The following is a 25,887-nucleotide window of genomic DNA, read 5'->3' as shown; positions in this document are numbered from 1 at the left end:
TAATTATTCTCATTTTAAGCCTGTTTAGGGAAGAGCCTTCTCTGAGAGGCACGGCAGGCCGTTAAAACAGACATGGCTGTCCTGAGTAAGGCTTTAGTTCTGTATGAATACACAAACCCCATGGAACGGGTTCGGGTTTGTTTTGTAGATGTACCAAAGTCCATCTTTTTTGAAAGAGTGATGCTTTTTGTCCTGAATACAATTTTGTGTAAATTCATAAATCTGATCAGTGTCCCGGAGTACTCTTTGATATATTAGTGATATTTTTGATATCCCTCTTAACTGAGCATGCTGCTCCCATTCCTCCCAAGTAGGATTTATGAATAAACGCGATGACACGTGTTCTCTTGTTGTTTCAGCTGCTCCATACATACTCTAGCGCTTTAGCTTTCTGTTTATCTGCCGGTAAGACTGTCTCTCTCTCTCTCTCTCTCTCTTAAAGCCAAAAACAGAAAATAGGTTTTCCTTTCAAATAGCTGTGCTTCCTCTGACTTCATTTCTAAACACAAGGTTTAAATGTAGCGCTCAACATCAAGCTGATGTTTGCCGCTGCTTGGAATTGAAACAAATCTCTTCTTTGACCCTGCGATGCCAGCCCAATCTGCAAGGCTAACCCAGTTTGGTAGTTTATGAACGGCAGCTCTCTGGTAGAAATGTTTGGTGAAAGATTAAAGATGCCTACAAAGGCTGGTGATAGGAACAATTCCTTTTACAGGCACTTTCAGTCTTTACAAACATGGTTTCCCTTCAATCAGCTAATAATAGCATTCATATTTAAGGTATTTTATGTGCTCTTGGAGTCACCGAATTGTGATGTAATCTAATTCTGTAAATAAAGAAAGCTTCTCTTTCTGAAGTCAATTTCAATTTAGTATTTAACAGTTTTTTTTTTTTAGACCCACTCCGATTGTTTCTGAGGAAAGTTATTCAGCCTTCCCAACATTGGCTGGTGATTACAGCTAATTGTTGAACATAATCGCTGCAAAGGACAAAAAAGTCTATAAATGATCCTGGTTGGCGCATCAGGAGGGGGTCCCAATACTCGAGCTCCCTGGAGCTGCCTGTCGATTTGGCTCACCAATCGCTCAGCTGTGACTTCAGAGAGGAAAAAGGCAGCGTTTACAGATTTGCAGCTGGCTCTGGAGCATGTGCTGCTTCCCTGCAGAGCTATCGACTGTGGCTGCAAAGACCAGATAAATCAATGACCGAAGCAGTCTCCTTTCTGCACAGTTTGAAAGGTACAACTATCCAGAGGTGTTGGTGTGTGTTGAGACCACAGTGGGGTCCGATAAAAGCCTGCGATCTCTGCAGAAAAGGTATACACATCCATCCTCTTCTTCAGCCCTCACACAGAGAACTCACTCCGTTTCCTTTCTTTTACAAACTTCTAACAATGTTTGACCGATTCCCATAAACTACTCCACACTAGGTCTATTCATGTAAATGCAGCTATAGTTTCATCCATGATTATCCCTTTTATTCAATTCATCTTTTCACATGATTAACAACTTATTTTCCACTTGTCTAGCTAATTAATAAATAAAAGAAAGACATAAGTTTGGACTCACCTTCTCATTCTATGGTTTGACTGGTAGTGTACATGCAGATGAAACGGGTAGCCTCGTTCATCCCATATTTTTAGCATCAACATCTTTATTTAACATTTGTCATTATGGCCTTTAGAGAGATGCCTTTGTGGGCGGGAGGATTTCACTATAGTCTCCTGTGTTGCAGCCCAAGTTTATTGTTTTCCTTAAAGTAGCATAGTGTAAGGTCCAGGATTGTTTCAGACGTCTGCCCCCTGTGGCGACAAGTTGAAATGACACCAGTGTTGGGCACGTGCGTGGAAGAAAAGTATATGCTGCTGTGACTGCACAGGACTTTTGTTTATATGCATAATGTCATCTTGTGAGGTAAGAAAGTTATAAATATTAAAGTAAACCCGTGTTCTCTGACTAGCGCATCGATCACAGCGGAGACTGAACAAAGTAGCACACAGCGGGTCCCACCTACACACACCCAGGGGATTCGACCCAAATCTCACACTCATGAGCTGACTTAATGTTGCTTTATGTTTGACACATGTAGGTTCTTCACGGACATGAGACATGGAGACACAGCATCTACGGCATTTATGCTCCATGCGGCTCTTCCTCTGAAGTAGCATTGTTCTCCTAGACTCTAGAGGGCAGCGTTGTGCTCCTGGACCAAGCGTACTATACCCCACTACATGTAGAAGTAGAAAACACGTTTCTTCACAACATTTAAGTCTCTTACCTTGAAGGCAATTCCTGGCCAGGAATTGACAACTTTTGGGGATAATCACAAAGATGTCTATATTTACAAGGAGGAGTGCTTGCTCATCCGGCATGTTTTCCGCGTGGGACTGTCCGCGTAGTTACAAATTTTCCCAGATGTGCGATGTAGAAACTTTAGACGTGCCGAGGAACGTGGAAGCCAAAATTACGGTTTTGTGCAGACGTTGCGGTGCATCAAGCATAGAGCAGGCTTAATCCAGCATATAGTTTTATCGGTATCGAGGTGAACTGCTCAATATCGCCCAGCTCTAACTTATGGTTTGTGCGGTGAGCCAGCAGCATGATTTACATGATTAAACGAGTCAGAAAACCATTATGTAGATTAAGAAGGTGAGATACATTATTTGAATTTGTGTCAACCCACAACAGGATCGCTACACTGAGTGCGTTCACCATTATTCCCTCACCGCCAACTACATATTTTCTAGGTCACATCAGTGTGGACTATTGCTGTTTCCACTTGTGATTTATGATTGTTTGTAACGTCAGCCTAATATAATCCTCCTGCAGTGGTAGTTGATGAGCTGCTTTTTAAAAAAATAATCACATCCAGGTGTTGTTTGGACATCATGCGTTTATTGCAGGCCATGAACACCATTTTCCTGTTAAAACAAGTGATCAGTTCCAAAACAGGCAAACAGGTTGGTCCGTTGACATGTTTAAGTCATAACTTTCAGCGTGCACTGGAGCGGCTTGCAGCTCCTGGAAGTCAGAAATCGATCATTGGGTTAATCTTAAATTAATTAAACGTATCGATCGACTAACGATTCATTGATAGGCGGCCATTTTTCAAGGGTGGGAGCAGGGCGGGACTAACAGGAATAGCAGAAACAGGTTAGAACCAATCAGATACCTACGGATGTGGCGCCATAGGTATCTAAGCGACACGCCCCGTTTTAAACACTCCAGTGAAAGATTTTTGCTGCTTTGTCTAAAAAAAATCAGTGGATATAAGATGTACTCATAAGTACTGTCGTCATTTTCCGAAGCACCAAGCAACAAAAATCCCCGTGCTGCATTATGGGTAATTCTGCCACTAAGAGTGACACACCGTAAACTCCCGCCTCTTCTTCACTGATCAGGAAAGGTTTGGACTTTTGAATTTCAAGCCAACCTGTCATCTGATTATGCTCCAAATTGCTGGATTCTTGTCACCGACTGATTTCCCTGGTCTTACCTTTAGGCTGCCAAGTCTAACTGTGGTAAGAAAAGACTTTCCTTAGATGTTGTGCAGCTCTTTAGAACTTCATTAGGGTGGTACGAAGTAAGAGCTGAGCTGTCTTTCACCGAAGCACTGGTACTTAATCCTTTTTTTAGGGTGTAAAAGCGGGAGAATCCTGACCGTCGTTAGCACAGGACAGACATAATGAGCTTCACCTATTAGAGCTCAGGTGATTGAGCGAGAGTGACATTATAGCCGGCAGAAGACGGACTCACCCTGCCCCTCCTGGCTGCTGCCTCAAAGCCAAAGCTCTCTCTCCAGGTTGGCTTCCTCTCTGAGCTATTTAAGGCAATAAAAGTACCAAATGTAACCTGGGTGATTTCTCTTTATTTAGTATAAAATCAAACGATGCAGTTTTGATTCCATTGCAATGCCTTTTTTGCTGTTTATACTTTTTTTTTCCTCATTAAATCTTTCAGCTGTAGAGATTTCCGCACCCAGACTCTGTGAAAATGTGTTCTCTTTCACAAAATCTAGTAGGAAAACTATTCCAACACGCCCAGACAGTTTTCTCAACTTAGGTACAATTTTCCTCTTGACAGAAAAACAGCCGTCTCTCGAATTCTGCAGCTACATTAGTTTGCCAGGGAAAAGAGGAAGTGCAGGCAGCCTGTGATGGATGTTAGACATTTTCTCTGCTGGGTGCAATATATCAGGGCTTTTCAGAGGATGGCATTATCAGAGCATATTGATTCTCAAGACACTATGTTCTTAATTTGCTGGAGGAAATCTTCGATAGAGAGAGGCCTTCAGGGTAATAACGATGATGATAATCGCTCTTTACAGGTTGGCTTTTTTTTTTTCTCTTTTCACGGTCCACGTTTTGACCCCTTGTTATTTCTGAGTGCAGCAGAATATAAAGCCATCAAAAGGCACCTCACGATGGTGCTCTGGCTGAGGCCCTTAACTATAACAGTAAAGCATTAAAATCCTCTTAAGCTCCAAATTAAATCAGTTCATTCATTCATCGTGTAAAGTAGATTTTCCCGTTAAGTCTGTTTCTTTAGAGTAGGAGGGGGTCATCATTCTTTGGCCACCCTATGGATCTGCAGGGTTATATTTGCTTACCTGCAGATCACAGTCCCGATAACAGTCAGGTCAAAATGAGCAGACCCAGTAAGGGTTTCTGCATGAGAATATAATAAACATGACCTTGTCTTTGACTGGGTCTGAGGTTACACAGGATGATGTAATAAACATAGCAGATTCTGTTTTTATTTGCTAAACAAAGGTAAAGCCAAAATCAACAGGCCGTGCATAGAAAAACTAAGTGCACCCCATTATTCAATAAGTTTGTAAAACTCTCAGTTGTTGTTGAGGAACTTTGACCCACTCCTCTTCACAGAACCGATTCAGCTGCTTGAGATTTGTAAACACTTGTTTCTGCACAACTCAAGATTTCAATCGGGTTGAGATCTGAACTTTGACTAGGCCATTGGAACACATCGACGTGTCTAGATCAAAATCGTTTTCAGACCTGGTAAAGACCAGGGTCCGTGTTCAGAGATTCTGAGTCCTCTCAGAGAGATCCTATCTTGGCCTAAAGATTCCTGCCCACGAGTCTTACGTACACATCGCTGCTGAGATGCGTGAGGAAATGACAGAAATGTTTATCTTAGTGAGGAGGTGTGGTGGACCCTGTTGCTAGGTGTGACGCTGTCTTCCAGAGCTGTGATTGGTTGATACAAGAAACGAACAAAAACAGCCACCAATGCGCTCCTAGTAATCAAAGGAGAGAAATTAACGGAGAAATGTTTGTCAGGATGAGGATTTTTTGCATAAATTTCACACAGCATCAACATGTTTGAATGCACCTTGTTTTCATCCCCATCATGATTTATATTTGCTTATTTGGTTTTACTCACCAGTCATTGTACTACTTTATATGTTTGATATTAATGCGTACTCACCTGTCAGCATTTTACGTGGGACTTTGTACTGCTTGTATAAAGTGATTGGATTTGCCAAAATGGCGACATGAAATGGAAAAAAAAAAGGTGGGAGAACCAAACGGGACAGAGGATCAGCACCTCTGTCCACACAGCTCTGTGAGGAGACTAGAGGAGTGTTGAACGGTAAACTGGTCCCTGGATCACAGTGCGAAGAGGCAGACTTTGAAGCACAATGCAGCAGATTAAGGCATCTTTAAACTAATTGATTTCCCTATATGTGGATGAAAAAGTTTCTTATCTACATTGTATGACTGTTGAAAAAGTTTATGTGCTTATTCCATCCACTGTTAAGCTGGTGGGTCCACCATCTTCCCTGCTTAAGACTCATAGGCTCGCTGAAAGTCCTCCCCACCACTCCTGTAGGAGCACTCTTCAGGTGCTTTGTGAATAACATTTATCTTGCTGTGGTAAGATTTTTCCTAAACTGACGTCACTAAGAGCTACTTTTAGTCTTAGGATCCTTTTAGAATACGGGCACAGATCTGTTTGCTGATGTCCTCATAAGCGAAACCCTGGAATTGAAAGAGGGTACACTTTCTTTTTCCTGTGACTTAAACTTTATCCGTTTTGCACCTGGATACTAATAAATCTCATAACTTATTCCTAACCCAAGAGTTCCAGTGAATATCTTGAAAAAACGTCTTTCTATGGAGGCACTTTGACATAATATTTACTCAAGTAATATCTGAAAGTGGCAGATTGTGTAATGGTGCCAGTAGTAGCCGTTATACCAAATTTCAGTCAGTGTCCAGATAGAAAAAGGAAGAAAAGCCATCAGCAGATTGAATTTAACAGCCCAGCAGGTATATCACCACACTTCCGTTGTCCTCCCTGCAGTCTGCAGACGTCACCTGAAATGGATGCAGCCCCGGTTGTTGTTGTTGTTGTTGTTGTTAAAAAATGGAGCAAATTGTTCTTGGATGAAGCCTGTTTATAAATCCCAACTTGCTACTAGAATTGGAATTTATATCGAATCATTATTTGAACCTTATAATGGGTTGAAATCATTTCATTCCTGTGCAAGACTCCATTTTGAACTCTTAGTTTGATAGCTGCTTGAAACCCACCTCTAAAGGGCCCCATTCACTGCCTCAATTTCATGGGGAATTTATTGCTACCCTTTGCCTAAGTTCTCTGAATGTATTTACTGCAAGGAGCAATTCACATGTCACACTCTCACAGCCCTTGTGCGTCTCCTGAAAGACCTTCCGTTAAAGCCAGATAGGAAGCTAGCAGAGGTGAGCCAGAGGGAGATGAGGGCAGGGGGACGGCTGCCGTAAATCAGTCTCAGTGACTCTGGAGGTCAAGCGGAGCGTCACATAACTCCAGCTCAGCTCTCCAGCTCCTCAGACATCCAGCGGCTTGTCAGATGGATCCTTTCCTCCAAACAATTGCCAGAGTAACAGCCTTGGTTGCAGCTCCTGGTTAGATTTATGAATATTTTGCCGCCCTGTGCTTAACCATGTCCGTAGGTTGTGTCTGGGTTTGAGTGTGCTGCACAAGAGGAATATAAGCATTTAATTTATTGCTGTTGTTTCTTTGAGAAAGAGGCAGAAAAACCCAGACTGTTTTTTTTTAATTTTTTTTTTTATTTCCTTTTATCTGAGATGCTATTCATTTTGAAACATGTTAAATATTTCCTGACTGAATATAAACAATATATACGTGTTAGCAATAGAAATGCCATTAAGGGATTCTTTTTAAAATACACATTTTAAATACCTGGCTTCTAAGCCACATATTAGCGCTTAATAAATAATAAATAATATTTCCCATTCGTGGCCCAAGCTCAACATTGGGAGAAACTGCTGTAAACAAGAACATTAACAGTAGAAAATGCACCAATTAGACTTTTACAAGCAATTTCCAGGTTCCTTTAGAATCTCGGCAGCCAATTATAATGCAGGCACATGTGATTGAAATCAGGAAAATGTGGCAAAAATTGACCATTAATGATGAAAATGTTTTCTCCTTTTGTCATCTGATTCTTTAGATAGGTGTGTTTTTAATTCAACAAATAATGAAGGAATTGGATTATTCCAAAGCCTAATTTAGTTATGCAAGTCAAAACAAAGTACATTAAGTGTTTGTTGATGTACTAAAGCCTGGTTCACTCGGCAAAATTTTTAAAAAGTCGGATGGTTTTCAAAGCCTGAGAGCCACATATAAGGATAAGAAATCGTAGCTGGGACAGGTTGGCTCGTACAGTGTGTGGTTTCCAGTCAGACGGCGACTTTTTTTTAATTCAATGCTGCACCATGTGCATGGCTTCTCACTTTCCAGTTTCATGAACATCAGCTTTGTTGGTGAAGGAGGGAACCAGAGGCCTTTAATTCCCCCCCATTCTGACCTTATTAACATCAGGTCACCCATAGACTATGACTCTTCTGCAAGAGTTGGCTCAGCTCTACAGTTTTGCTTTATTAAATTTATGCAGGGGTTGAAAAGCATTCATAAAAAAAGAAATTCATCTCTGAAATAAATGCTCATGGGCATCTTTTGTGCAAAGGTAGGAGTTTCAGTAGACTCTCACTGTATAACCTTGAGTAAGAAAACTTACACTTGAGTAAGAAAGAGAAAGTGTTCCTCAGCATTTACGCAACATTTTAAACTAGAGACAATTATTCACATTCCTGCTAAAATGACACATTTGTTTTTACAGTTTGCATAAGTTTTAATGTAATTCATAAGATTATTAAATTATTTTTTTATTATTCTGATACATAACAGCAAAAAGATAGAATAACACCCACTAAATTTGGTTTTCAAGGTCTTACTTGGCAGCAGTGTTGTAGTACTCGAGTCCGAGACTCGAACTCGAGTCCGAGTCTTTAGCTAAATTTAGAGACTCGTGACTTGACTTGGACTTGAGCACTGATGACTCGAACTTGGACTCGGACTCCTACATTCAGATCATTCTGACTCGGAAATTGAGAAAAAGACTCAACTTTTTTTTATATCATTAGGCTATAATTTTAATATGTCATTAGAATATTATTTGGTGTATGATTTTAATATCTAAATGTCGTACCGCGCACGTGACGTCACCATCTCATGAGCAGCGCTCCTTGCCGCTAAGGTTGGGCAAACAGTGTGAGAGCGCACGTAGCAACCAGCCATTACACATGCAGCAGATAAAACGATAGGACCGACTTTACAGCTGTTAAACTATCACAAGAGGATGTCCAGGCGCCCATTTTACTGGTAGAACTGTGGAACAACATACCAACGTTCAGCTCAGACGATGGATTGAGTGTCGAGGGCTTATAAAGACTGGAAAACTGGCCGAGTTGATAGAAAGGTAAGTCGTTGTTTTTCTCCTGCTCGGCGTTCATGGAGTCATTTGCAGTTTTTTTCTGTTTGTAGTCACCGTCCAGGAATCGGTATAAATTTTCCGGCCCGCCGAACAATTTAGTCCGGTCCGGTGGCGAAATGCATTATCATTATCCAACGGCTGTATCTCCTCGCTGCATCGACCGATCTGCTCCAGATTTGTTGTGAGTAATGGTGGAATGCTGCCGAACGCGTTTGTGGGAATCGCCCGGTGGACGGGCGAGGAAAATGCGTAACAGCATCTGCGGTGGCGGGCGGTGCGCGAACCCCGCCCGCCGGCCGTCACCGCGGCGGTGAGCGAACCCCGCCCGCCGGCCGTCACCGCGGCGGTGCGCAAACCCCGCCCGCCGGCCGGCACCGCAGCGGTGGCCAATAGGCCGGAGTGAGCTTGGCTGCGAGGGCCGATCGACGCCGCTTGCGGCTTTAACATCCTTCATATGCGGGCTATCAGCGTACCTCGAGTCGCTGTTGCGCGTTCCATAACAACAATGTTTAAAAACCATGGTTAGGAGACGTCTTAGACTTGGAAAAAGCGGTAGTTTTACTGAGTAAAACCAAGGGTAAGTACAGCGAAAGAGTTATTAGTGCAATGGAATGTTACTGCTTCATGTCATACATCACACGTCACGGCGATCAATAGTGACTCGACTCGGACTTGACTCGGATGAGTAGTGGACTCGACTCGGATTTTTTTTTTAATGACTTGGACTTGACTCGGACTTGAACACTGGTGACTCGAACCTGGACTCAGACTCGAGGCATAGTGACTTGACTACAACACTGCTTGGCAGATCTTAATGTTTTGTTGTTTAGCTGCTTATTTAGTATCCCAAGTTGTGTAAGAAGTTGCTATTTGCTTATTTTGTCAAACGCTATGTTCAGGTAGAGCCTGCTGTCGGCTGCTTAAAAGCAAAATTCGTTGGCGGTGTAAGATGTGCAACGACAACAAAGCTTTTATTTTGAAGGTTATATCAACAAAGAAATTTCAGTTCATGCTACAGAGAATGAGAAAGATTGAATCTAAATCAACAAGACATGCACACAGGTATTTGTTTAAATATGAAAAAAATGTCCCCAAGTTTTTTACAGAATGTGTATTTTATGGTGAGCTTAATTTTCTGTTAGCTGTCTATCATCCATTTTAAATAAATAGGACAATCTTGGTCCCTTCAGGTTTGTCACAGTCGAGATGTGTTTTGTGAACACAAATCCCATCGAGTTTGGCTTCAGAAAGTTACGTTTTATTGTTTTCTACTGAGTGAAGATAGTTTTTGTGCTGCAAGTCAGCCAGCATGCCAAAAAAATCCTCTTTTATAACTTTTTACCGACTTTGAAAAAAAATTACAAACCGATTTCTGACACTCCCAAAAGTAGGACTTTAACTGACACAAATTGAATTTTAAGGTTTCAGAAAAGGGGTGAATATTGGTGATCAGTGGCCAGGACAGGTGGGTGACACAATAAATGGGTCTCCAAGGGTTAGGTTGGGTCACATTTGAGTCTTCAGTTGTAATGTCTATTGCTGGCAGAGGATGATAAAGCTTGTTTTCAGTTCATTATCAAATGTACATTTGGGAACTTTGTGCTTAGCCATTATTCAGCCTTCAACAACAGTCAAAGTGGAAAACGTCTAAACTCGGCGTCAAAACAAAAAAATGCCTAGAAAGAATTGAATGATCCTGACGAGGTAACGTATCATAGACAGTATGTGGAGGCCCACATCAATGCAAAAGGTGGCAAACTTTGGCGTTGAGACTTCTAGGTTATTCTGTCTTTCTGTTTCTCTGCCAGTTCCTGATGAGATTTGGCTCTGATTACACAATGAGCCAGCCATTTGGGCCACCTCAAACCAATTATTCTCCTCAGCCATTTTCAAGAGGCTCCCAAGACCCAGTGCTGGCAAACAGGACCTTTCAGAATCAATCTTGGAATATGGTATCTTAATGTCCAATTAGTATTCTGGAGTCCCTTTTTATATATGAGCAATTTGTCAACAGTGCCAAATGCCCAGCTCTGCACTGCTTGTCCTTGGCATCTGGGCCAATCAAAATCTGATGACACAGCCAATCAACCCGCATCAGAGCGAGCCTGTCAACGTTTTAGTGTCTGTGTCACGGTGTGTATTTATTTGAGTAATAATCATGGAAAGCCACGAGGCCCAGAACGCTACGCTGCTCCTGGGTCTCATCTGTAGTAGTTTGGCTTCAAGCCTGCTCCAATGAGTAGGTTGAATAGGGGGGGGGGGGGGGGGGGGGGGGGGTCTGGATACTCCTCGCTTTACATGGCTGCACGAAGAGGCAGCCTGGAAGCCAAGATGGCTTGGCTAAAAGCAAGAAAGTCTGATCAGTGTAGGCCGTCACCAAGCTAACTGCTGCGTCATACTCCTATTGGTGCTGGAGGCTTGTTCAGCTTCTACTGGCCTAGTTATGGCTGCCAGCTCACACTCCTATCACAGCTATGGGGATAAACTACAAAAGCTACTGGAGTTAAACAGGAACAAATGTTCTATATTCACAAAATTAGCTGAGAAAATGTCATTACTGGGAAGACTTTTTTACTTTATGTTGTGCAATGCTAGTCTTTTATAGATTAGGTTTATGAAATGGAAAATCCAATTAAATACAGTAATTTTGTAGGGATGCACGATATAACGGCATTATTGGTATTGGCCGATTTTCTTTTTTTCTAATTTATTTTTTTTTGCCCATACTGATTACTCAAAGCACTTTTACACTAAAGACACATTAAGCTACAGTTGGCAGTGCAGTATCTGTGTGTGCAGTACTGCAATCAGGAGTGACTACGGTTGTCAAACTCATTATCTTAATATAATTGATAGTTAAAAGATGCTCATTTGCATCAAATGAGCATCTCTGCAGCTCTGCAGCTGCAAAGCTTTGCAACAATCTCTGCTAACATGTCGACTACAACCAGAAAAATATCAAAGACCTTCTTTATCGTCAAGACAAACTCAAACGGGTTGTATGGAGAAATGCTCCTTATATGGCAGATAGAGAAAAAAACATAATGCTGAATGATGCCCAATGCAAGCTAGCGCTACCAGCTAACACTATAAGCTGACATTACAACACTGAAAATAAAATAATTGCATGACTGAATCAAAGGTACACACTTCCATAGAGGATATCAGCGCTTATACTATTAGTGTTACCTGGTCTACTGTTTTACCAAGCGGAGGAATGAGACTTAAATTATGCATTTATCTAAACGAGCACTGAGTTGTCCCCGACTTGTGAATTTTGCCCACTTCACATTTACGCTACTTTTGTCATTGTAAATATAAGTCTTTTGCCATTAACCAGAATCCTGTGCCTTCTAAACATGTTGCTTAGGTAATGAAAATGGTGTCAAGTATTTGTCTTAGTATCTGTATCGAGTTTGACATTTTTGTGTCATGGCTACCCTAGAATTGACGGCGTAGAAAGCCGTATTTGGTAGATTGACTAGTTAGTGGCTTTGTGATGATGGGGAAAAGAGAGGAAAATGTGGCTTAATCTTAAACAATATGAGTCACAATGTCATGTTTTCCTTACACCGCGCTGCGCTAAACTGAACAGTGACTGACTGGAGCTCCCAGAGGGTAGATGTGTCCAGCTCCAGCACAGCCTGAGGAAGCGAGCAGCTCAGCTTCAGTAGGGCCTGGCACCATTTCTTTCCTTGGCTCCGGCCTCTTCTCTTGTTTCCCCTGGAGCATCTCCTCTCATCAGCGCCTCAGTGTCAAGGCTCATCTCATAATGCCTTGCTCTTTGTCCTTATTTCCTTCACATTTCTGTTGTTTGGAGCCTCTTCAGAGAGGTTGTGGAGAATGAAGTGGTTTTTTTTTTTTTCTTCTGTAAGGTCACCTGGTGTCAGAAGATGCATTGAGGAAGAAAGATATGACAGAAGGAATATACTAAGCTGACTTCTTGTTGAATAGACTGCACAGGTTTCCTAGTTTTGGTGCTTTTTTAAATATAGACTATCTCACAAAAGTGAGTACATCCCCGCATTCTTGTAGCTATTTTATTACATATTTTTATGGGACAATACTGAAGATATAACAGCTTCATACAATGTAATCAGTGGAAATTATATGCTCCCTCTAAAATGATGGCCACAAAAGTGAGGACACCCCTACGGCAAAAGTGTCAATATTTTGAGTGGCCACCACTATTTTTCAGCGCTGCCATAAATCTCTTGGGCCTGGAGTTCACTAGAGCTTCACAGGTTGCCACTGGAATCCTCTTCCACTCCTCCATGAAGACATCATGGAGCTGGTGGATGTTGGAGACCTCACGTTCCTCCACCTCCTGCTTGGGGATGTCCCACAGATGCTCGACAGGGTTTGGATCTGGACACATGCTTGGCCAGTCCAGCACCTTTACCCTCAGGGAGCTTAGGGAACGGATCTAGCGAGCCTAGGGCCAAACCTTCTTCTTTGCCATGAGGTGCCATGTTGAACCTGCGGTAAGATGGTGAGAGTGGTGACACCAAATTTAACACACCTTCCCATTCACATTCTAAGACCTTCTAACATTAACAAATCACGACACCAGGGCTCAACTTGGACATTTTCACTATTTTTCCTTTATGATTAAGATGTAACCTACAGTTTAGAAATGTTTAATAATTTTACTGATTTCTAAACGACTACTGTTCTGCATAAATTTAATCTATGGCTGTTACTTAATCCTGCCACAACAGTGACATTACCTTGCCATGAAAAGCAGCTCATGTGAGTGCAAAGCTGCATAAAGAACGCATCCTACGCCACGGTCCTTCATCATTCAGTCTTGGAAGCTAAATTTCTGCGTTTACATGGTCTTCCTCACTCCCAAGACCACCACTCAGACTGGTTTTTATGTGTTGTTGCAGAAAAGCAAACGCTGACTACAACTCTAATCAACATCCAGCTGAGCTGTTTTACATCCAAAGCTTGAGGCCAGAGTTGTGGCGGCGGTGTTTCCCCACATCAGGACACAGAGACATGACCTCCTCTAAAATCCTTGTTTTCTCTGTCCTTTTTGTTTTGGTCAGATGATGAAACATGCATGGGACAGCTACAGACAATACGGCTGGGGTCACAACGAGCTGAAGCCCCTCGCTAAGAAAGGACATTCAACAAATATCTTTGGTAAGTCAAACACAAGCTCCCTTCTCTGTCTGCCTCCGTGCCCACTGGCTCTTCGCCCACACGGGTGTACATCACACCCATGCATGCATGCATGACTGCACACACACTCTGTCTTGTTAACACTCTCACACACACACACAAGGACAGTTTTTGTTTTTTTTCTGCACAGCGTTATGTGAAAACGCCTGCAGCAGGATTTACATCATTTTAGACAGTGTTGGCAAAAAGATGAAGCCCAAGAAAGGTGAAAATCGCAGGCATGTAGGCTAGGGAAATGTAGAAATCTTTGCAGTTATCTTTTTGAACTCTGCATTTCCATTATAGGCATGAATTTACTTCAGATGACATTCAGTTTTGCAAGAGTGACACAAATGTGTCAACTTCTCTGCAAAGTACTTTATGTACATTTCTGTGATCGGTAAAGATTTATTTTCCATATCTATGCGTCTTTGTGTTCTCATCCTCGAGAGCTTGGGTTGCTGTTTCTTACACTCAGCCTTACAATAGTTTTCATGCACTTTTCTACATTTGGTCCTGTGACATTCACAAATTTGAACACATTTTGTGTGACGGAGCAACACAAACTATTTTAAAAAAATAAAAATCCAAAGAAGGAAATAAACTTTGCCTTTCATGTAAAATGATGTGTGTTGCAGACAACCAGCTCTAAACATAACCCTGAACACCCCATCCCCATCAGTAACCCTGCATTTTGGCAAGTTTAATGAATTGATATGCCCAAAGTCTGCTGCGCTGTAAACGTTGCTGGGTTTTTGTGGTACTTTGTACCATATTTTTTGGACTATAAGTCTCTCTGGAATATAAGTTGTATCAGTCAAGAAATGTGCCATAAAGAGGAAAAAAACATATGTCACACTGACTGGACTATGTACATTTATTTAGAGATGTATTTCACTCTATCAATACTAAAAATTGACATTTAATCTGGTAAACCCATTTATTAAATCACACAGCAGCATCCACAATCATCTGAATAACATAGAACATACCTGGGAGGATGAAATTAGTCCTTGAGCGTAACTGTGTTACATGCTAAGCTAACAGTGTGACACGGATTTTTCAGAGCAACATAAAGCTCACGTGCATCAGCGAAGTTATAACCTGCCCGGACAACAGACCTGTTAGCTAGCGCTAGCTGTTATTAGCGTCACTGACAGCCCAATAACAGGGTTCTGTTGCGGTCCCTTTGAGTTGCACCACCCAATGCTCTGTTGCGTGAAACAGCGAAACAACGTACAAATGTGTTCAGTCTTTGTCTATAAGTTGTTTCAATTAGTTTTTAAGTGGTACAGGACTAGGATATAACTTTGTTTTCACAAGCCTAGCTAGCCCTCTTAAGGCTGTAACGGTAATGGTTACTTCTTGGTTCATGTTGGTATGATTTACCATTTAAAATTGATAAATGAGTCGCTCCTGACTATAAGTCCAAAAAAATAGAGTACAATGAAACAGGAACACAAAAACAAATGCACAAAACCTGCGATTGGATATTAAACCCTTATTTGCCTTTGGTATTTAATATACAGCTTTGTGTTGATCTGTGATATAAAATATCAGTAAAATACATACGTGTATGGGTGTACTTTAGAAAACTGTTCAAGGAGTTAGAATACATTTCTAAGGTACTCTACATCTTTGATAGATGATTAAAAGATTCTCTGCTTATTATTTGGACCATAATTCTGTTTTTAAAGATTGATAAATGAAAATTTGCGCCATCAATGATTTGTTATGAAGACTTGTTGTCTTAAACAGTGACCATTTCACAGAATAATGGTTTTGTCTGGAGCCCCGCTGTGTTTACAGTGACCTGCTGAGGTCTTTGTCACGAGAGGTTTCTTGTTTGAAGAGAAATTGCTGCTGGCAGAGCTCTTTTTCCCACCGAGGGGTCAATCCAATACAACCTCTCATGTCTGACGTTTGAAGTTCAGATGCTGTTTTCTGATATCCTCCCCTGCAGCTGGCGCCTGTGATGATACAGATCACACAACCTGAAGTGGGCCAGAGAGTTTCTTTTTTTTTTTTTTTTTTTACTTTGTCAAAAAGTATAAAAATATGACAAGGAGCTGTGTCTTTTTATGCTGCTCTTTTATCTAAAGACACTTCAAACAGAAATCGAGAATGAAAAGTTTTTCTAAGCTTGGGTGAAGGACCTTAAAAGTCAAGGAAAACCCTTAAAGTGGGTGCACTATGTGGTGGTACTAATCAAAGTCGGATAAATCTAGTATGGGATATTAAATGCAAGCTGTGGAGCACGCAGCTAAAGGCAAGACTTGACTAGTAGCACCGTCACCAGAGAATAAATGGTGTTAGGAGGGTAGTGTACGGGGTATAGAGTGTGACCTTCTTCTCACCCGACTGCTGCAGACAGACTTTTAAACTGTTCATGTCCTTATTTTATTCTATACCTACTTCATCATCTTTGATTCTGAAACTGATTTTATGGCCATTTTGATTACTTGTAAGAAAACCCCCACAGTTCTTCAGTTTAAGGTCAATGAATAATCGGTTTTCAGTTTATATATGATCCCCTTCATTTGTAAAGTTTTGCCCCGCTAATACCGACTTTAACTCTTTACAATTTCTCACTAAGAACAGAAATACTGTATAAAATATAAAGACAGTCTTATATATATCTATGCCAGCCTTTCCTCCATGTGTGCTTTGTAATTATTCATATAGAAGCAGGGGCGAGGTCTCACTCTGTGACCAAGCAGGCCATATAAATGTAAAAAAGGGTTTTGCAATGTAGATTAAGTTAATGCTGAGATTTCCAAAAAGCTTCCGGCATTCAAGAAAATTGGAGTTATTTTCCTGCACTGCACTTAGCCTTCCTGTTATCTGCTGAAACTCTTGCTCTTTCCCAAAACATGAATGAACCACAAGTATGTTAACATGTCATAGATTTCTTTTAAAGGGACCATGGCGGTGTTTAATATGGTCTGTTGTGCACTGATGAGGCTGTATTAACGTCAAAACCGTCTACTGCTCGTTTTTTCTGTTATCATTGTCTAAAACCAAGAAAACTCTGCCCTAAATGAGCATCAAATGAAATATATATTAGATTGTGGGTTATAAGGAAATTGAGAATTTATTGTGAGATGTGAGGCTCCAAATGCTTGTGTGTTTGTAGTTTATTCCTATGAGGGCGTGTTGCTCAGCGCTGATTGTTTGTGTTGTGAATTAGTCTAGACTTGTTAACTTTTTGCATTTATTTTTTGTGTATGTTTGTGTCTAATCTTGCAGACTATTTATGGCAACGTGTGAATGCATCGTCGTGATGCTTTTCTGGTCGTTTCCTCTGCTAAATTGGCTGAAGGCGCCCGTGTTCCTTTTATGAGCCGCTGCTAAATTCTAGATTGATGTTTTTGTCTGTGTGTGTTTGCACTTATTGCTTTTCCAGCAAGTTTGGCTGCTTGTCTGGAGGATGTCCTCTTTTGTTTCTCAATGTGTCCATGAGAGATTTTCCATACTTGGCTTGTAAAAACTGGGCAGGAGGATCTGCCTGTAATTATTCATAGGCTGGATAGGAAGGAAAGAAGGTGATAAATAAAGCTTTACTCTCTTCACAGAACACACTTCCAATCCTGATGAGGGATGACCTCGCTACTATCTGATGCTCATTGTATTGATCGGGTGTGTGTTTGGGTTTGAAATAGTAGAGCGGCAAGACAGAGGGATGCATTTTAGATGCAACAGTTAGTAATACTGACACGTCAGTCAGTTAAGCTTTTTTTATTTAACATCTTTTATGCTATACAACGTGTTACAAAATAGAATTAAATTGAATATCCAATGTTCTGTTCTAAGTAATGTTTACCATTTCCCTATAAGAAAACATAGCCTTTAAAGAGAAACCTGATAGGAAGGGCAAAGAAGTTTTATTTATTTTATTTTTTTTAGTTTTTCGAGTTTGTCTAAAGTGAAATTGAAATGCAATATTTCAGTTTTGCTTGAGCGACTGTGAAGGAGCAGCCACACTGCAATCGAAATGTTGTGGGTTTGATTCATGCTTTCTCCTGTCACATGTCGATGTGCCCCTGGGCAAGGCACTTAAAACTAATTTGCCCACTGATCTGTGTATCGGTGTGTTAATTTGAATGTGATTGTGTGAATGCGGCTCTAGTTTCACCCAGCCCTTCTAAAGCTCTATAACACACAAAAGATAACTTATTTTTGCCTGTGTTTTTAAAACGGGTCTTAAGGGTATAGTGGACGATCTTTGTCGGCTTTAAGTTCCTTAGGTATGGCCTTATCTATTGGTTGTCCCACATGCCAATCATTGTGACGCGTTCACGTAATGCCAATGTCCGTGCACGTTCCTTGTTCATTTCTGCTTGCTGGCTGTGCATGCGCACTTCTAGTGTTAAACAGCCTTGGCTTTTTTTGTCCAGAAAGGTGTTATAGCTGCAAAGGTCTGTGGGGAGCCTTCTAAATCCTTCTAAATATGACAACAGCATTATCTGCTGTTTGGTCTGGACCTGTGGTCAGTAGTATGAGCAGGAAGAAATTATCTGTAATCCTCAGAGCTTCACTGCATTGAGGTAATGTAGTGAAAAATGTTTGTGTATGAATATTATTAAACTCCTGAAAGAGTATAAAACTTAATGTAACTTTGGTTTACTGTAGGATTCTAGGTAATATTTATAATGGCTGCTTCAATGCATCAAAGTGAGTTTGGAGCATACTTGTTAGAAGTGGAAATAAAGATTGGTTCTGAAGATGAATTTTTACACGCTGATATCATTGCAGAAACCCAACCCATAAACTATACTTTAATGCTTATTAATTAGTTGTCTTTGTATTTGACAAACTAAGGCTGAATCACATTGGCAAACAAAGAACCTGGAGTTACAGCGTCAGCACATGAAGCTGTGCTAAACAGTCTCTTTCAAGTGCATTAAGCTCCTGGCCCAGCTGCAAGCAAAGTGTAAGACTCTGGAATGACCTGGAAATTTAAAACCTTTTTCCAGGCTTAAAAAAAAAAAGTATGAACATGGATATAAACAGCATGCAAAAATATACAAAGAAATTATTGTTTTTGGTGTGAAAGCTCAGGATTAGATGTGTGTGAGAGAGGGTGAAAAAATTAACAATAAAACGTGACTTTATTGAAATGTAAAATTAGTATTAGTTTATAAGTATATGCGGAATACCATGTCTATGTTTATTTAAGAGGCAAAAAAATATTTCGGCACCAAAACAGGTATTTATTTACACCTTTGTTCACACATTGCGTAAACATCAGGGCGTCATGATTAGTGATTTATCCATTATTGGCCAGTTTAACATTTTATGGCACCAGGATGTTTTCATTACAATTCTGAAAAGTGCTTGAAAAATAAAAAATAAAAATATTTTTTGTACAAGCATGTTTTTTTTACCAGTGTCATATATTGCAAAAGTGCATATTAAAATGCCCAAATACGCTTTTACACTTTCAGAAATAAAATTATACAATATGCGATTAATTTGCAATTAATCTTGAGTTAACTATTGGCATTATGCAATTAATTGCAATTAAAAAAATGTTATCGTTTGACAGCCTTAGTAAAAACACAAAAAGAACATGTTCACTCATAGATTTGTGACATTAATATTTGTGCCACTGGTTTAGTGGGATACTAACCATCAGAAGCCCGGATGAATGGTTTCTATCTGACTCCTTCACTCCAGTCTGTGTGTGCGGCGTCCATATTGGACACAAGGTTGCTCTGTGAGCTCTGACTTTCCCAACCAGAATTCAGATGCTGTTCTGGTTGCATTTTCTACTGGAAACCCAGAAAATCCATCTTCTGATGACAAAGAGGACATGCCCATGTACTTTAGTTCAGTGTTGGTAGGAAACCATAAAGGGAGAATACTGACTTTGTTTGTAGCAGCTAACGCTTAGCTAGTTACAATACTTTTACAATGCTTAAACATCATCTGTGTCTTAGCTAAAACACTGCCACAAAACTATTTAAAACTGGAGGAGGCTTCTTCAAAGCTGCTGGAACTGTCCTTAAACATCCTGACAAGAAGTCATTATTAGACTCAAGCATTAGGAGTCTCAAACATAAATACAGCAATGTGTCAAGAATAAACCTAGAGATGAACCAGTCGACAAGAGGCGAAATTCAGCCAGTTGTCCCTTGATTGGTACCAATTGCTTATCAACAAGTCAAATATAAAAAAATTATAATTATTATTGAGGAAATTTATAAAATTGATTGAATCTACCAGTGAATTAAATCTGTGACCACATTGCTTTGTTTTGTATTCGTTTAAACAGTACTACCTCTTTCAGCAATATCCTGCTTTCACTTTGCTCCTCTTATAAGCTAAAAATCAAACATGTAACTTTCTGAATCTAAGAAAGCTGCTCTTTCTATTTAGCCACCATCAACTCCATATCTTTACTTAAATAAAGACCTTTATTTACCGGGATCATAATTATAGCTCACCCTTCTTTGACCAGATGAAGTCACCTTCTTACAGCTGGATCAGTTTTTGCAAGACATAATTTTGCCAAGGAATATGTTGATTTAATAGCACAAGATCTGGCTATAGATAATTACTTTTTTATTATATTTTTACTGAACAGCGTTGTCTTGCTATGGCCCCACAGCCCTTTTACTGGACTCAAGCTTTACAAACAGCAGCTTGTAAAGAGAAACGGCCTCAGTGCAGTTATTATAAAGAAAAATGTGCAATGGGTTCACCACTGGCCTTGCTGTTTAGCCTTTATATGTCCAGAGAGAAAAGGAGAGGCCAGGATGGTAACAAGAGGGCTTTAGCTCTCATTGCAACACTGGGCTCAGATAACCTTGAGTTCACTGCCTGGACCTTATTTGTCTTCTTTTTCCTCCTGTGCTCTGTGGAGAATACAGAGTGCAGATATTGAGCGCAGATACTAACAGAGGCTTTATCTTGGGGCTACACGGTTCAAGCAAAGATGACTCGGGCTCTTGTTGAGGAAATATAGTTTAAAATGGTTCAAGAGAGTCATGGTACCCTCAAAAGATATATTACAAGTAGGGATGAGGCAGTCAGAGCCCAGAAAATACAAAGACCATTCTAATGGTAGGAATTTACATAAAGCGCTGAAACTACACTGCTAATCGTACACACTATTTACATCGAATCATATTTTCAAATCAGTTAATTATTATTGAGAAAATTTACAATAATTTCCCATTCCTATATCCAAGTAGAGTCTCAAAGGATTTTAACTTTGCATACTGCTGTTTTGTTGTTTTCCTTGTAAGGTTAAAGATTAAATAAAGTTTTTTTTTTTTTTTTCATGCAAGAATTGTATCATAAATTGGAAGTAGAACAAACAAAAAGGCAGATTAATTTTGCTAGCAAGTATTTTGTTATAAATCAAAACCTGGGTCGTTTATTTTTAGGAGGCATTTGGATTGGTTTTGGATCTGATCCCTATTTTGGCCTGTCCACTTGTGAAATAATTTCCATAACGGCGAACCAAAATAACTGAGTAATTTAGTGTTTCTCAAAATAATGGTACAAAATGTCCTTTGGGTTGGGAGAGAATGTTAAACATTCCTTTTGAGACAGCTCCAATGACCAGAGCTGCAAATACTTGCTTTGGCAAAAGGGCAACATTAGCAGCTACCAGCCGCTGTCATTGCAAAAGCAAGTCAGAAAACACTCACCAACCTAAAATGAGCCAAGTCTTAAAAAGAAAACCAATTAATCACTGATTATTTGCCATTGTTAACATATTTTTTTAAAGAATCTATCTATTTGGTGGAAATTAAGTGTTTGTAGTGAATACTGTCCTGTTTCTTTACTGCCAGTCTAATGAATGAAAATGGAGCATTGGAGACAAATTATTATTATTATTTAAACATAGATCTGTTTTAGTAAAGATGAATGCTGGGTATGGCCCTGGGAAAGGTGGGTGGTGTGCATGTTGTTGTGGTGTTAGCATTGTGTTACTGCCTGATCCTCACCATAAACAATAAACTACTCTCCCAATAACCATTTAAAGTTTTAAACTTTGACTGCTAGAATACCCGAACATATGACAAATGTTCTTTATATTTGACTTTAGGCCTTTCAAATAAATATTTCTTGGCTTTCAGTTTTGCCAGTGGATCTGCAAATAGTTTTTTCACAAATCATTACCATCTTAAATGTAAATACGTCCATACAAATTAAGTTTTGTAAAAATTTATTTCTTGTCTTCGACCATATTCTAAGCTGTATCCAGTTGGTTCATTCTCAACTGTTCACGTTCGGTTAGAAGATTAGGATCAAGATTTTTTTTGTGTTTGAAGTTGTTTATTTCTTTACGTTTAATTTTGACTTCAACTGATCTTATTGAAGCAGATGTAATCTTGTCTTCCAAAACGTTGGGGAATTGACGGGTCAACTGGATATGTGCACTTCATACTTTATCCAGTGTCCTTTTTTCCCTTTGCCTTATTGGTTTCTCAGAAAGCCCGCTGCCTGTTGACTTTAATCTAAACTTGCTGCTGGTGACTGTTGCACGTCTCAGGCTCTTGGCGGTCTCCCACAGGTAGTGTAACACGCTCACAGTAACTGATATATCTCTGAGTGCCTCAGGCCTGTAGGAGGTGGAAGGGATTGAGATGATGCAAACTTGGATGGGTTTCTGGACACTTGACTTTCCTGTCAGCCCAGCACTGGGGGGAACTTAGTCATTATTCATGACCGCCGCCTCATCCATTATGGGATTACTTTGGTAGCTGAAGACATGGCAGCCTAAACTGCGGTTTTATTTACACATGGGCTGTTGTTAGGTGAAAAGACCACTCTGCACCTTCCTGGCGTATTTTTTAATAAGTCAAAATTTGTATCAAACTTTCTTTTTTATAATAACAAGACACACAAAAAGAGTAAATGTAAGAATGACTTCTTGACAAGCTTGTTGTGCCTTGTATCTCCATAAAGTCAATATATGTGGCGGGGGTCGGATATCAGGGCAATTGTTTTAGTCAGTGTTTGCAGATCTGCACTATTAATAACATAAGTAATAATTATCATATGCAGATGATATTGTTATGCCAGAAACCTGTTTGATTATGAGTATTATTATTAAATATAATTCGCTATTATAATTTTAATAATAGATCATTCAAACTCAAATGGTAGCTATAACAAATGTAATTCAAATGGTTGTGATCCAAGGGCTACAAGCCTGTAATGACTAACACTAACAATGCATTTATTAATTAGCTGTTATGAACTTATTTATGCAGCAAATGCTGATAACACAAATTATAACTGCAATTGGAGTTTTAACCCTTGCTTTGGGGGGGGGGGGTGAACCAGAGGGGAACCACACAGTCTCTGGCTTTCCGACGCTTTGTTTGACCAAAACAAGACCGGAGTCTGGCGATCACTGGAAGGCTTCCAGTATGGTCGTCAATGAATTCAAAGTACTTTTAAAGTCGACCTCCAGCATAGGCAAGCAGGGATAAGTTTGATTCAGAAGTTCTCGGTCCAGCGAGAAATCGCAACACGTGCCATGTGGGGAATCCCACGGGAGAAAACAGCTGTGTGTCTCCTCAGTTTGCCAGAATGCCAGCAATGAAGGGAGAATTGAGCACGCCAGGCGCCTTTATGTTGTATCATAGCAACGTTATCTCATTGCTAGGCCCGGTGGTCGCGTTGACCATATTGCATGCTGGGAGTCGGTGGCCATTTTGACCATGTTGCATGCTGGGAAATGTGGTCTGTCACGTCATAAAATGGCACAACATTATATGCCCTCGGTATTTATCCTGTCCCTTAGGGGGGCTGTAGGCTACCACTAAGTTGCATCTGGGGAGCATTCTGGAGATAAGGGTCTTGCTCAGGGACCCAGAGTGGCAGTCTGTGGAATTCAAACCAGGAAACTTTCAACTTTCCTAGTATGCAAGCACCCTTCTCTAACCATTAGGCCACCACTCCATCATACTTTGACATATACTGCCTACCAAAGCACCATTAAAAGCCACCAATCTCCAGTAGCTTGACTCTGGTCAGGTTTGAAGTAACCACTGAGCTAACCCAACTCCTTGTATCCAGTTCTCTGGTTCCGGACTTGAGTATAATTATCCTGAACAATTTCAGTCTGTTGACAGTGGTCATGAGCTCCTTCTTTGGCTTTGCAGAAAAGTAGCTCTTTAGTCTGGTTTTGAGGCACCCTGGATGATCAGAAGCTGTTGATGGTGGCTAAATTTGGGGTTTGGCACCTGGGAACAATGTGCCTGGTCAGAGTCCAGGGAGATTGGGTGTAGGTCGTCCCTAAAGATTTCCCAGTGTGCACCAGTGAAGACAAGCGGTTCTTTCCTTCTTGGATCCACCCTGCCAAATATAAGCAGTTCTACTTTTTAGATTAGCTGTTCTAATTTCCTGATCTGTTTTGTTGTGGCTTCTGCAGCCCGTTAAAGTACTCATAGGAAGAATCAAATTCATATTGAGAGCAGCGGGATATTTTTCCTGACTCAGTGTGTAGCTTTTTTCTTCCCAGCATCTAGAACCTGCGTTTCATATGATTGGTTCCCAGGGTGAGGATGTCCATTAGATTGTTCAAAATGATTTCTCAAATGACATTATGGCAATTTACCCATGAGTGATGACCAACAATTTGGACATCCATCCATCCATTTTCCGACACGCTTATCCCTGCTGGGGTCGCGGGGGTTGCTGGTGCCTATCTCCAGCGTTCACTGGGCGAGAGGCGGGGTACACCCTGGACAGGTCACCAGTCTGTCTCAGGGCAACACAGAGACAAACAGGACAAACAACCATTCATGCACACACTCACACCTAAGGAGAATTTAGAGAGACCAGTTAACCTAACAGTCATGTTTTTGGACTGTGGGACAAAGCCAGAGTACCAGGGGAGAGAACCCACGCATGCACAGGGAGAACATGCAAACTACATGTAGAAAGATCCAGGGTGGATTCGGACCCAGGACCTTGTTGCTGAAAGGCAGCAGTGCTACCCACTGCACCACTGTGTAGCCCCAATTTGGACATAATGGAGCAAAATAAGAAAATTGACACATTTTGTCTTGTAGGTTTATTAGAGTTCTAGTTGCTCTCCATGTCTGGTCTTAGTCGTTGCCACAAGTAGAGGAGTTCAAGAGTCTGAGTGCTTCTTCACATGTGATAACGGAGCAAGTTTCAGGGCCTTTGTATCGTAATGCAGACATCGCTCCAGTCTCTGCTGTTTCCTGGGTTCATTTGAGATACAGATTATGACCAAAGGAATACCATCCTGGATGAAAGCAGCTGAACTACACTATATTGCCAAGTATTCACTCACCCATTTAAATAATGGAAGTCAATCTTTTTCATTGCAACAGGTGTATGAAGTCAATAACCCAGGTATGCAGATGGTTTCTTTGAAAAGGACTTTCTTTTCTAATGTTTGTGAAAGAAAGGCTCACTTTCAGGCACTCAGTGAACTCCAGAACAGTTCTATGATAGGATATCACCTGTAGACCATGTCTAGTTATGAAATTTCTTCGCTCCTAAATCTTCCACAGTCAACTGTCCGTGGTATTATAACAAAGTGGAAGCGATTTTGGAACGACAGCAACTAAGCCACCAAGTGGGAGGGCATAAACTGACGGAGCTGCAGATGCTGAGGCGCATAGTGAGCAGAGGTTGCCAACTTTCTGCTGATCCAATCACTGCACACCTCCAGACTTCATGTGGCCTTCAGATTAGCTCAGCAGCAGAGCATAGAGAGCTTTGTGGAATAGGTTTCCATGGCCGAGCAACTACATCCAAGCCATTCGTCTCCAACCGCAATGCAAAGTTTTGGGTGTGGTGATCTAAAGCACGTTGCTACTGGACTCTAGTGCAGTAAAGTTGTGTTCTCAGGATTTGGTGGTTGCCAGGAGAATGTTACTTGTCTGACTGCATTGTGCCAAGTGTAAA

General features: G+C 40.7%; 1 protein-coding gene across 1 annotated transcript in view; it reads left to right on the top strand.

The window, feature by feature from the left end:
- The window catches only part of man1a2 (mannosidase, alpha, class 1A, member 2), a 131,261-nt gene that overhangs the window by 35,013 nt on the left and 70,361 nt on the right, over nt 1–25,887 (top strand). The window contains exon 4 of the mRNA XM_012852461.3: nt 13,863–13,959. Within this exon, the coding sequence (XP_012707915.1) occupies nt 13,863–13,959 (97 nt within the window). The remainder of the gene's footprint in view (nt 1–13,862; nt 13,960–25,887) is intronic.

The sequence above is a fragment of the Fundulus heteroclitus genome, chromosome 7, assembly GCF_011125445.2.
Source record: "Fundulus heteroclitus isolate FHET01 chromosome 7, MU-UCD_Fhet_4.1, whole genome shotgun sequence".
Classification (NCBI taxonomy): domain Eukaryota; kingdom Metazoa; phylum Chordata; class Actinopteri; order Cyprinodontiformes; family Fundulidae; genus Fundulus; species Fundulus heteroclitus.
This window is presented reverse-complemented; position numbering and strand designations above follow the sequence as displayed.